Here is a 12,999-nt window from a genome sequence, read left to right on the forward strand (position 1 = left end):
GACTTATCTCCTAAATTCCAGACACATATACCCAATAGGCTACATGACATCTACCATTTGGATGTCTCCAACACTTCAAACTTATGTTGAAAACAGAAGCCCATCCCCACATCACTAAATAGCTCCACTAAAATAAGAGGTAAATGTATTGAGCCCTCAAAGTGACAGGCACTAATTATTCTAAGTGATGAACATGCCTCAACTCCTTTAGTTCCTGTCTCTTGATGGTGTGAGGACTATCACTATCCCCATTTTACAGATAGGTAAACTGAGAGGTAGAGAGTAACTTGCCCAAAATTATCTCTTAAGTACAGCACCCAAGATTTGCAATTAGGTAACCTGACTCCAGAACATGCTTTCTACCTGGTATAGCTCTCAGTTCCATTCACCCTACAGCTCAAAGCACAATATTGAGTCATTGTTTATTTCCTCTATCTTCCACTGCCAGCCCTGCACATTTTCAAACATTATCTTAAACCCATGGATTTCTCTTCATCTCCCTGGCCATCACCCTTGTCCAAGCCATCAATTTGCTCATGTGTTCGTTAACCTCACAACTGGTCTCCCGCTAAAGGGAGCTTTTTGAAGTGACAATGTGTCTGCACTGTTGAAAGCCCCTCATGGGCTGTCATTTGCTTAAACATGTCCTTGAGAATCCTTTGTGATCAGAGCCCTGTCTTCTGCAGCCTCATGTCCCACGTCAGCCCCAGGGGGCTCCTATTCCTCAGCCCCTCAATGCCTTTGTTCCTGCTGTTCCCTTGGATCAAAACCATCTTCTCCCCGCTCCCTTCATCTTGCAGGTCTCAATCTCATGTCACCTCTTCCCAGCCACCCTGTCTAAAAGGTTACTCTATCATAGCACCCTATTTCCTTCATGGCATTTATCACAATCTGAACTTGAGAAGTATAAATGTAATTGTGAAAGCATGGAGCAAGTCCTACTCTACATGGTTTAAATCCTGGCACTCTGCTCTGGCCTCTGTGTGCCTCTATCTCCTCAACTATGAGAAGGTATAATAGCTCCTACTTCATATGGGTGCTGTAGTGAGTAATAGCAATGCACGACACATGCTAAAGGCTGCTTCTGCATTTGCTATAGTTGTGTATACTTGAAGGAAGGACCTTGCCCCTTCATCATCTCTATATATAATGCTTAGAACCAGTGCTTAGAACATCCAACTTATAAAAATTTGTCAAAAGAATGGCTATTTTTCTTCATTGTTCCCCTTCATATAAGTGACAGTATCTACCACTTCCCAATGCCATATATTGATGTTTTTACCCTAGGATCACCAATTAATGTGGCTTCATGGTCTAGTTCACATGCATTTATTTTATTCTATTTACATTGTACAATTGTTACACAATCTACAAAAAGTACAAAAGCCTAGCCATTTTCTGATGCCAGGTCAGAGCCAAGTTGCAAAAAAGGAAGACAGCACAGTAAGTTACAAGAAGAGCTCAGGGGTCCATTACAAGTCACACTGTACAAGTCACATCACATATTTAAAGCTGTAAATATTGCCACAGGAGAATCTCTTGTCTTTGCAGCGACCACACAGTTCCTGTCGATGAGGCCTCCTTAGATCAATGTGTCTCTTCTTTTGAGGACAGGAACAATGAGACTTTGAGCAGGTCTTTAGGAAACAAAGAAGAGTTTGGAAGCTAAATGATCAGTTTAGTGTTTCAAATGTAATCCTCAAATCACAGTACTTCTCCCTATTACCCTATCCCTGAAGCCTTCATCCTCTGAGTCCTACGAGAAGGCCAAGCCAAGTTGTACAAAATTACTTGTATCACATTAAATGTCAGATATTTTTTCAAGATGAATGATCACAGAAGATATTCAAGAGAATACTGCAGAGCCAATCAAGACAACATAATGTAAAAGGAATTTAAGAGTTTTTTAGAATTTCTTCCCTATGTAGATTTTTACATTTGTAGCTGAACCAGTCAAGGCAACATAATGTAAGAGAAAAAAATAAGTCAAGAGTTTTATAGCGTTTCTGCGCTCTGCAGATTTTTAGATTTGTAGGCAGGTCAGGGTGAGTGGCAGTGGGTAGGAATTAAATGAACATTTAAAAAAGACTAGAGCAGATGTTCTCAACCAGGGGTGATTTTACTCCCCCATCTCCAACCCCAGTGGACATCTGGCAATGTCTGAATATATTTTGGGTTGTTAAAACTGGGAGAGAAGGGTATTCTGGAGGAAACTAAATGTTTCTTTTCTTCTTCTTTTCGATGTGCCCAATCTTTACTAGGATCTAAAATAGTGCCTTTCAACCATTATCTCATTTCTGTCTTCCAATAATTAAAACTAATATCATATGGAAACTGGTACAGTACCCTGGTTCCATCCCCCCAACCCTGCCATTCTATTTTCTACATGTCCCATAGCCACATGGAATAAGTCAAGATTTACCTTTTTTTTTTTTTTTGAAATGGAGTCTCGCTCTGTCGCCCAGTCTGGAGTGCAGTGGTGAGATCGTGGCTCACTGCAACCTCCGTCTCCTGGGTTCAAGCAATTGTCTCTGCCTCAGCTTCCTGAGTAGCTGGAATTACAGGCAATCGCCACTATGCCCAGCTAATTTTTGTATTTTTTAGTAGAGATGGGGTTTCACCATGTTGGCCACACTGGTCTTGAACTCCTGACCTGAGGTGATCCGTCCACCTTGGCCTCCCAAAGCGCTGGGATTACAGGAGTGAGCCACCATGCCTGGCCAAGATGTACCTTTTTATATTGTGAAAATAGACATTTTTATTCTGCTAAATGCAGTCTTAAACATGATTTAATAAACTGTTCTGTTGAAGAATATGCCTCCTTATGAGAAAATTCCTTTTTTTTTTTTCTTTTTTTTGAGACAGAGTCTCGCTCTTTTGCCCAGGCTGGACTGCAGTGACGCTATCTTGGCTCACTGCAAGCTCCGCCTCCCGGGTTCACGCCATTCTCCTGCCTCAGCCTCCCGAGTAGCTGGGACTACAGGCGCCTGCCACTGCACCCGGCTAATTTTTTGTATTTTTAGTAGAGATGGGGTTTCACCATGTTAGCCAGGGTGGTCTCGATCTCCTGACCTCGTGATCCGCCCGCCTCGGCCTCCCAAAGTGCTGGGATTACAGGCATGAGCCACCGCACCCGGCCCTTATAAGAAAATTCTAACAAGTAATACTCACATGGTGTTTACTATGTGCCTAGCACTCTCTTAAGCACTTATATACATGAATTCATTTAATTCTCACAACACCCTTACAAAGAAAGGCTCAACAAAATAAGGATTTACCCTAAAGGTTGATTTCTGCTTCTGGAAATGATGGATTAGGTAATTCTAACCAAGCCTCCTGGATGACTAGAAAAGCTGAGCTAAAAATAACTGTTTGGATCACTGAGAAATTATCAGAGCATTAGAGATGAAAACCCAGAAATAGGTGTGAGCTTGATGTCTGGGACTGTTTACTCTCACTATAGTTTTTCACATGTGATAGCTAGCACTCAATCAAAAATAACCAGGTACTGTATATGAGGAGACAGAACAACATACTTGAAAGCCAAGAGGACGGCAATAGACTCACAGGGTATTGAGTTAATGAAGTTCTCTGACACAGATTTTAAAATCACTAAGTGCTAATATGTTCAAGGAAATAAAACTAATATTTCCAGCAAAAAATTGAAGTTTTCTTCTAAAGCAATAAAAATTCTAGAACAGAAAAATACAACAAATAAAATCAATAGTTCAATGGATGTTTTAATCACAGATTAAAAAGAGCTGAGATGAGAAATACAAATGGAAGATGGTTTAGTAGATAATATTCAGCCTAAAGCAAGAAGAGCTAAAAGCATGGAAAATATAGATAAGCACATAAGAGACAGAAAGAAATATGGTGCAAAGGTCTAGTATGAGTAATTGGAAGAAAGAAGGAATAGGAGCAGAAGTAACATTTGAAAAGATAACAGTTGATAATTTCCCAAAAGTAATGAAAATCTTTAAGCTGCAGTTTCAAGAAACACTATGAAACTCAAGCAGGGTAATTACAAAGAAACTACAACTAGGCACATCATTGTAAAACTGCTGAAAAACCAAGGCAGAGAGAAGTAAGCAGATTTAAGAAGGGGAAAGAGAAGAGATTACTTCAAAAGAGATGCAATAAGAGCTATATTGTTTCATAGAAACAATGAAATTCAGATCCTTAAAGGGCAGAAAGAAGTATTTCCAACCTAGAAATTCTATATATACCCAGCGAAAATATCTCTTAAAAAGATATCCAAGGCTGGGCGTGACGGCTCACGCCTACAATCCCAATACTTTGGGAGGCCAAGGCAGGTGGATCACCTGAGGTCAGGAGTTCGAGACAAGCCTGGCCAACATGGAGAAACCCTGTCTATACTAAAAATACAAAAATTAGCCGGGCGTGGTGGCATGTGCCTGTAATCCCAGCTACTAGGGAGGCTGAGGCAGGAGAATCACTTGAGTCCAGGAGGTGGAGGTTGCAGTGAGCCAAGATCATGCCACTGCACTCCAGCCTGGGCAATGGAGCAAGACTCTATCTCAAAAAAAAAAAAAAAAAAGATATCTGGACAAAATAGAATTTGTCACCTCCAGACCAATACTATGGAAAATATTAAAGTTCAAGTCAAAGGAAAGTGGCCCTAGAAACAAGAATATACAAAGAATAACAGAAAGAATGTATAGCTAAAACTAAATGAATACTGACTATACACAATAATCTTATACAATTTTAAATATAGGTAAAATAAGTATACAATAATAGCATATAAGTTAGGATGTAGTTAGAGTGTTCTCAAGTCATTGCATTGTCTGTGAAAGGCAAGAGTAGGCTGAGCGCAGTGGCTTACGCCTGTAATCCCAGCACTTTGGGAGGCCAAAGCACATGGATCATGTCAGGAGTTTGAGACCAGCCTGGCCAACATAGTGAAACCCTGTCTCTACTAAAAATACAAAAACTAGCCAGGCGTGGTGGCAGGTGCCTGTAGTCCCAGCTACTTGGGAGGCTGGGGCAGGAGAATCACTTGAACCCAGGAGGCAGAGCTTGTAGTGAACTGAGATTGCACCACTGTACTCCAGCCTGGGTGACACAGCAAGAGTCTGTCTCAAAAAAAAAAAAAAGGCAAGATTAACAATTTAGACTTTGACAAGTCAGACAGTCATGTTATTTCTATGGTAACCATCAAAAGGACATTAAAAAATGATAGAAGGGAATATTGAATATTAAAAAAATTCAAGTCAACACAAGAGAAAAGAAAAAGGGGTGGAGAAAAAAGAAAATACATTTAAACCCAGTTTAATAAGTAGTTACATTGAACATCATCATCAAAGAATGTCAGACTAGAAAATCAGAGGATGAATCACTTATAAGCTAGTTTTCGAAATGTCAATTAATTTATTAATTAATTATTTTTGAGATGGAGTCTTGCTCTGTTGCCCAGGCTGGAGTGCAGTGGTGCCATCTCGGCTCACTGCAACCTCCTCCTCCTGGGTTCAAGCAATTCTCCTGCCTCAGCCTCCTGAGTAGCTGGGGCTACAGGCACCTGCCACCACGTCTGCCTAATTTTTGTATTTTTAATAGAGACGGGGTTTCACTATATTGGCCAGGCTGGTCTCGAACTCCTGACCTTGTGATCCACCCACCTTGGCCTCCCAAAGTACTGGGATTACAGGCATGATCCACCATGCCTGGCCCATTTATTTCTACTAATTATAGAAAAAGAAGAAATGTTTTTAACTAAGGACTTAGGTTAAAAAACATATTGATTACAAAAAGCAAGTTAAGGATCTCACCTAGTTCTGTGAATTTCTAAACATTGGAGACACCATAGAATCCAGTCAGAGCTCTAATACTATCCATCTAACCTTGGGAAAGTTATTTTGAACTTAGCTTTCAGATCTATAAAATAGGAATAACATCTCCCACAAAGATTAGGTGACAGGAGGTAATGCATGTAAAGCACTATCTCAAAATTTGGCATGTAGTAAAAAATTAACAGCAGTCACCTTTTACATTACTACATTCTAACTATGCCCAGGGTGTCAGAGGAAAAACAAACACACCCCACAAGGCAACTTGAAATAGTGAATCTTCCCCTCTTTCCCTTCAAAAAAGATGCAAACTAGAATGTATGCTTTCATTGTTCTAAAATATAACATTTCAAACATACAGAACACTCACATACCAATATCCAACTCTATCAAATCCTAACATTTTGTCAGAGAGGCTTCATTTTAGTAATGAAACATAGACACAATGGAAGTGTTCCACATGCTCACCTGACATTGGATTGCTTCTACTCGATAAGGGTTAAAACTCTTTTGGCATTTACAACAGAGTTGTTTGAAATAAACCTAAAGAGAAATATGGTTTTTTTTAAAATACAAGCTTTTATACACACCCACACCCTGCAAAGGCTCCCAGTTCTTAAGTAATCCACTGTATTTTGCTTTTACCAACCTCTACCCTTGCCTTGCCTTTTATCTTGCTTTTACCAACCTCTACCCTTGAGGTTTAAAGGTGTACTAGTTCTTATTAATCACTTTTTATTTGAATCTAATTTTCCTTACCCATAAAATTGGAATACTTTTCTTTTTTTTTTTTTTTTTTTTTTTTGAGATGGAGTTTTGCTCTTGTTACCCAGTCTGGAGTGCAATGGTGGGAAATCAGTTCACTGCAACCCCCGCCTCCCGGGTTCAAGCAATTCTCCTGCCTCAGCCTCCTGAGCTGCTGGGATTACAGGTGCCCGCCACCACACCTGGCTAATTTTTTGTATTTTTAGTAGAGACTGGGTTTTGCCATGTTGACCAGGCTGGTCTCAAACTCCTGGCCTTAAATGATCTACCCACCTCGGCCTCCCAAAGTGCTGGGATTACAAGCCTGAGCCACCGCGCCCAGCCAGAATAATACGATTAATACTTACTTTTTCCATAGTTCTGAAAACTCCCTAATAATGTACACTAAGTACCACAGTAGATACTCAACGGGAAGTGGCTGCCATACTTTTTGTCCTTATCTTTTAGCTCTTACATGTTTCATTTTTCAGTATTTCCCAGCTTACACTTTAAATTACTTGTGGTTACCCATCAATACCACCTGCTTTCTAGGCTTTGTGCAATTTCCTGTGCACATTTTCTCTCTGCCTTGCTTGGTGAACTCTTCCTCCTATTTATTCTTTCAAATCCTGCTTGGACATCAAGCTGTCTTCCCTCAGACAGGGCTAATCCCCTCCTTCCTGTGCTATCTCTGCACTGCTTCCATATGAAGAAGGATGCTACTGCATGTATTGCCAAATTACATTTTGTTTCCATCACTCGTATCAAAATAAATTCCTTGAGAACAAGTCCTATGTTTTGTTCTTTGTATCCTAGTGCCTTGGAATGTTTGAATTAAACTCGTTTTTCTTCTGGCAAGAGAAGGAAGTAAATTCAGCTTCAACTTTAAAAATCTATTCACTCTCTAGGTCTCTAGTAAATGGCTAGCGTGAGAAGTCAAGTTTTCATCCGGAACTCAATGCCTCTTTGCCCTCTCTCTCCACAGTCCTTTGGCCAGTAAGACAATTTCTAAACATGCGACAGCACAGGGTGTTCACACTCAAATGCTTATGGAGGTTAATAACATCGGGCCACGTAGACTGTTGCAAAACGAGGTACACAGGACAAGGAAAAGAAGAGGAAGCCTTAGGGGCAGCCTGCTGTTCTCATTCTCAAACGAGGGTCTCTAATGACCAGAGCCTACAGGATTCACGAAAATGCAGAAATGCAGAATTTAATGTGAAGCCTTTTCCAGTCCTAATATGTTGGCAATTAAATTAGGAAGGGGGCAAAAGAAACCTTAGGCGTAGCCTAAGTCTCTTACAGGCAAATCTTCACACTAAGTTTTTTCACTTATTGCCCCACCTTGTGGACAAACAGTGGAAATTTCCTAGCGCTAAGGCCCAGACCTGTTCCAAGCATACCAACTAAAAAACGGTTACAAAAACTTCCAATGTAGACAAGAACAAAAGTTCATCTAAGTAACCTGACATTTTGTCATATATAACGCCAGAGTATGGTTCGGAAACCCAGGTGGACAGTCCGATTCAGTTCCATTCATTCACTGAGCACTTCCTGTACACCTGGCACTGGGGATGCCATCAAGATCAAGACAGGACTATGACAGCCATGCTCCCTCAGGAATCAGATTCTTCCCCGCTTACCATCTGTGCCCACCCCATCCTCCTCTCACCTCCTACTCTTTTTACTTACCTTGTTCGTTCCAGAAATGCACCACACGTAAGCACTCTCCCACCTGGTCTTACAATCTTTACAGTGGAAATAGCCATATTTTGGTTCCAAAAACTGAAAATAAAGAAGAAAAGTACTTTACCATCATGCCAGGGGAAAAAAGCCAGATCCTTCTTTATGACTTTGTATAAGGAAAAAAAAAATGACTTCTTTAACCTCACTTGTATCTATTCTCAAGACTACGGCATTGATTCAGTTTCTCATCTCTCTTAAAAATTACTCTGGGATTCTTCTTGCTGCCATCTTTTGTACTTTTCCAATCCATTTTCCACAATGCTACCGGCACAATCTTCCCAAAACGAAAGTCTGATTTCATGTATTACAGACTCGAAGCCCTTCTTCGTCTCCAAATTCTCCAATAGCAGTGGTTGCCAGACTGTTGGTTTTCACAGGCTTAGTTGGGTTGGCACCTATTTTACCCAAAACTTACCAAACATACAGGCCACGTGATATACATATTTTCAGAGCTCCCTCTCCTTCACCAAGTACATGGAAGAAGAGAGAGAAGATTTTGCTCTTATTGCCCCCATAGATGGAAAAGGAGGGAGGGGATGAGGCTGGTCGAGGACTAAGAAGAGGGAAGAGAGGATCCACCTGGAAGTTGGGCCTCCGGAGCGGCTCGGAGGCGGCGTCTCCAGGCACCTGCTTGCTCTTCGTCTCCTGAGGGCACGGGGCGTCTTTCTCCCCCGATTCCTCCAGCTGCCCGGGCTCCTCCTGCCTGTCAGTTCCTGACCTCCGTGGTGGTGGCTGCGGCTGGCTGGCCTCCGCAGGGCCCGGGAGCGCCTTGCTCTCCGCTTCGTCCCCATCTCTCCGCAGGCGGATCAAGCCCCTGCGGCCGGTGGCGGGCGAAGTGACCCCACAGGCTGGCAGGGGCTCCTGGGGGTCTCTGCCGTCCCAGGGGGAGCAGCTGCTGAGGGTGCGAGGCCCCAGAGAGCACTGCACAGCCTTGTCCACCCGCGGGCTCACCTGCACGCCCACCTCCTTGGTGTTGGGCTTGCACAGCCGCGGGCTCAGGCTGGGGTTCATCTGGGAGAGAATGGCCTTAAGCTGCGCCCTCTTGTAAGGGTCAATGCAGTAGTCAGGGGCGTTCGCGGGCACCAGCAGCCCTGGCCTGGCCAGAAAAGTGGGAGGACCCATATTTTGCCTCCAGTCGGGCTGTTTGTGCCCTGAGAGTCCAGGCTGGCCCAAAGGCACTGTGCTCCCATAACCCTGGTACAAGCCATAGGGAACACGGACAAAGCGCTCCATCCGCTCTCAGGTGCTCAGGCGCAGTCTAATATCCTTGCCAGTTTGTTCGGGTCCTTATTTTGCCTTCCTCCTTCATCCACCCCTTCTTTCTCTTCATCAGGTTGGTTCAGGTTCATTCCTGGCTTCTCCATTTATTTCAGATTCTAATGGGAGCTGCTGCTTATTACCCTGATTGAGGGAGAGAAGCTCTATCTACAGATGTCTAATTGCCACCTGATTCCTACCTAATTGCTTTTCCCTACCTCTTCAATTCACTGTTCGGGAATCTTTTTTTCAAAGCTGTTTTTCATTTCCAGTTTATTCACACATATGCTTTAATTAGTGATTAATTCATACATTCCTGTAGTGACCATTCTAAAGATCCTTTGTAAGGTAATGTGGTAATGTTAGATAATGTTGTAAGGTACAGCCATTATGGACAACAGTATGAAGGTTCCTTAAAAAAGTTAATAGAAGTACCAGATAATCCAGTAATCCCACCACTGGGTATTTACCCAAAGGAAATGAAATCAATATCCTGAAGAGATACCTTCACTTCCTTGTTCGTTGTAGCATTATGCACAATAGCCAAGTTATGGAAACAATCTAAGTGTCTGTTAACAGAAAAATGGATAGAGAAATTGTGGCATGTATTTATACAATGCAATATTATTCAGCCTTAAAACAGGAGATCCTGGCCGGGCGCGGTGGCTCACACCTGTAATCCCAGCAGTTTGGGAGGCCGAGGCAGGCGGATGACCTAAGGTCAGGAGTTCGAGACCAACCTGGCCAACATGGTGAAACCCTGCCTCTAATAAAAATACAAAAATCAGCCGGGTATGGTGGCACGCTCCTGTAATCCCAGCTACTCGGGAGGCTGAGGCTGGAGAACCACCTGAACCCAGTAGGCAAAGGATGCAGTGAGCTGAGATCACACCACTGCACTCCAGTCTGGGCAACAGAGAGAGCAAGACTCCGTCTCAAACAAACAAACAAACAAACAAAAAACAGGAGATCCTGCCATTTGCAACAACATGGGTGAAACTGGGGAACATCATGCTAAGTGAAATAAGCCAGATAGAAAAATACTGCATAAACTCACTGATATGTGGAATCTGAAAAAGTCAAATACATAGAAGCAGAAAGTAGAATGGTGGTTACCAGGGACAGGAAGTTGGGGGGAATGGAGAGAGACTGGTCAGAGCCTAAAATGTTACAGTTAGGTAGAATGAATGAGTCTAGAGATCTAATTTACAGCATAATGACTACAGTTAACAATACTGTATTTTATACTGAAAAGTTTCAAAGAGAAATTTCAGGCGCTCTCACTGCACACAAAAGAAAGGTAATTATGTGAACAGATGGATATGTTAATTGCTTGACTGTAGTAATCATCTCACTGTATACATATACATGTTGTGCACATTAAATATATACAACTTTTAGGAAATAATGGTTTTTTGGGTTTTTGTTTGTTTGCTTGTTTGAAATGGAGTTTCCTCACTCTGTCTCCCAGGCAGGAGTGCAGTGGCATGATCTCGGCTCACTGCAACTTCCGCCTCCAGGGTTCAAGCGATTCTCCCACCTCAGCATCCCAAGTAGTTGGGATTACAGGCACATGCCACCACACCCAGTTAATTTTTGTATTTTTAGTAGAGACAGGGTTTTGCCATGTTGGCCAGGCTGGTCTCGAACTCCTGACCTCAGGTGATCTGCCCACCTTAGCCTCCCAAAGTGCTGTGATTACAGGCGTGCGCCACCATGCCCAGCTGGAAATAATGTTTTTAATAAAAATTAAAGCATATTGTAAATTGAATACAAATAGTAAATTGAGCAGCTGCACTAGAAGAGAATAGGTAAGAAAGTCTATTATGGTGGAGCTAATAAGTGGCAAGTCCCTGGTACAAAGAGAACAAGAAACATAAAGGTATGGGGGGCTGTATAAAATGACAGAAAATGTTATTTCTGAGACTCGTGTGACATGCCACAGGTTCTCATTAGTCCACTCCTAGTGAGACACCCCTCCCTCCCAAAAAGGGGACAAAGCATATTGTTCTGATTTATAGGGTAAATAAATCACAGGTTAGTTAAGAGTATGAAGTCAAATGGACTAGAATTCAAACCTGGGCCTTACTACCAGGCACATTACTTAACTACTTGATTCAGTATCCTCATCTGACAATACTGACCAATTTACAGGATTACTGTAAGATTAAACATGGTATTGCTTGAAAACTCAAAGCAGAATGCCTAACTCATAAAATGTTTGGTAAGTGGCAGCTGTTATTAGTAAGGATCACAGACGTATTTCTTTGCGAATTAGACTTAGAGCAAAAGCTTTAGAATCTATCTGCATTAGTAAGGCCTCCTGCTACAACTAAGGATTACTGATTATCAAACTAAAATGGTCCCTAAGGAACCAAGTGGAGCCCACCCTCTTTCTAATCCAAGGTTGCTTCTGTTTACTGCTCAAGCACCTTCTGGAAGCAGCAAGGCCCCCATGGGAGCAACTCTCACTGAATCCATTTGAAGGTTTCGTAGGTCTTACAACAAACCCTATTCAGCCTTGTATTAGGCATGTTACAGAACCAACGAATTCGGAGATGAAGTCAGGTCTTCCAGTTCAGCCTGCGAGGAAGACAGGTGATCCGAATCCTAAGAATGCAAAAGATGGGCCGGGTGTGGTGGCTCATGCCTGTAATCCCAGCGCTTTGGGAGGCCGAGGCAGGCAGATCACCTGAGGTCGGGAGGTTGAGACCAGACTGACCAACAAGGGAGAAACCCCGTCTCTACTTAAAAATACAAAGTTAGCCGTGCGTGGTGGCGCATGCCTGTATTCCCAGCTACTCGGGAGGCTGAGGCAGGAGAACCACTTGATCCCTGGAGGCAGAAGTTGCGGTGAGCGGAGATTGCGCCATTGCACACCAGCCCGGGCCACAAGAGCGAAACTCCGTCTCAAAAAAAAAAAAAAAAAAAAAAATGCAAAAGATACTACCAAGGCCTGCGGAGCGAGGTACCTCACATTTCATGAGCGAGTTAAGATGGGTTTCACAATTTTTCAAGCAACGAAACGGGCTCGGAGGTCTTGAACACCTGCTACCCAATAGCAGAACAGCTACTGGAACTAAAATCCTCTGATTTCAAATAACAGCCCCGCCCACTACCACTAAGTGAAGTCATCCACAACCACACACCGACCACGCTAAGCTTTTGTAAGATCGGCTCGCTTTGGGGAACAGGTCTTGAGAGAACATCCCTTTTAAGGTCAGAACAAAGGTATTTCATAGGTCCCAGGTCGTGTCCCGAGGGCACCCACCCAAACATGAGCTGGAGCAAAAAGAAAGGGATGGGGGACTTGGAGTAGGCATAGGGGCGGCCCCTCCAAGCAGGGTGGCCTGGGACTCTTTAAGGGTCAGCGAGAAGAGAACACACACTCCAGCTCCCGCTTTATTCGGTCAGATACTGACGGTTGGGATGCCTGACAAGG

At 42.9% G+C, this 12,999-nt stretch overlaps 1 protein-coding gene across 1 annotated transcript; it reads right to left on the reverse strand.

Annotated features, from left to right (window-relative positions):
* Positions 1-1,313: 1,313 nt before the first annotated feature.
* Positions 1,314-12,995, reverse strand: ZAR1L (zygote arrest 1 like). The gene is made up of 6 exons (XM_004054349.4): positions 12,947-12,995; positions 11,947-12,167; positions 8,880-9,701; positions 8,247-8,339; positions 6,279-6,353; positions 1,314-1,637 (listed from the first exon to the last, which is right to left on the reverse strand). The coding sequence occupies exons 3-6, from the start codon at positions 9,531-9,533 to the stop codon at positions 1,494-1,496; spliced, it is 966 nt and encodes a 321-aa protein (XP_004054397.1). The 5' UTR covers positions 9,534-9,701; positions 11,947-12,167; positions 12,947-12,995; the 3' UTR covers positions 1,314-1,493.
* Between the last annotated feature and the right edge of the window lie 4 nt (positions 12,996-12,999).

Source organism: Gorilla gorilla, chromosome 14 (genome assembly GCF_029281585.2).
Source record: "Gorilla gorilla gorilla isolate KB3781 chromosome 14, NHGRI_mGorGor1-v2.1_pri, whole genome shotgun sequence".
In the NCBI taxonomy this organism is placed as follows: domain Eukaryota; kingdom Metazoa; phylum Chordata; class Mammalia; order Primates; family Hominidae; genus Gorilla; species Gorilla gorilla.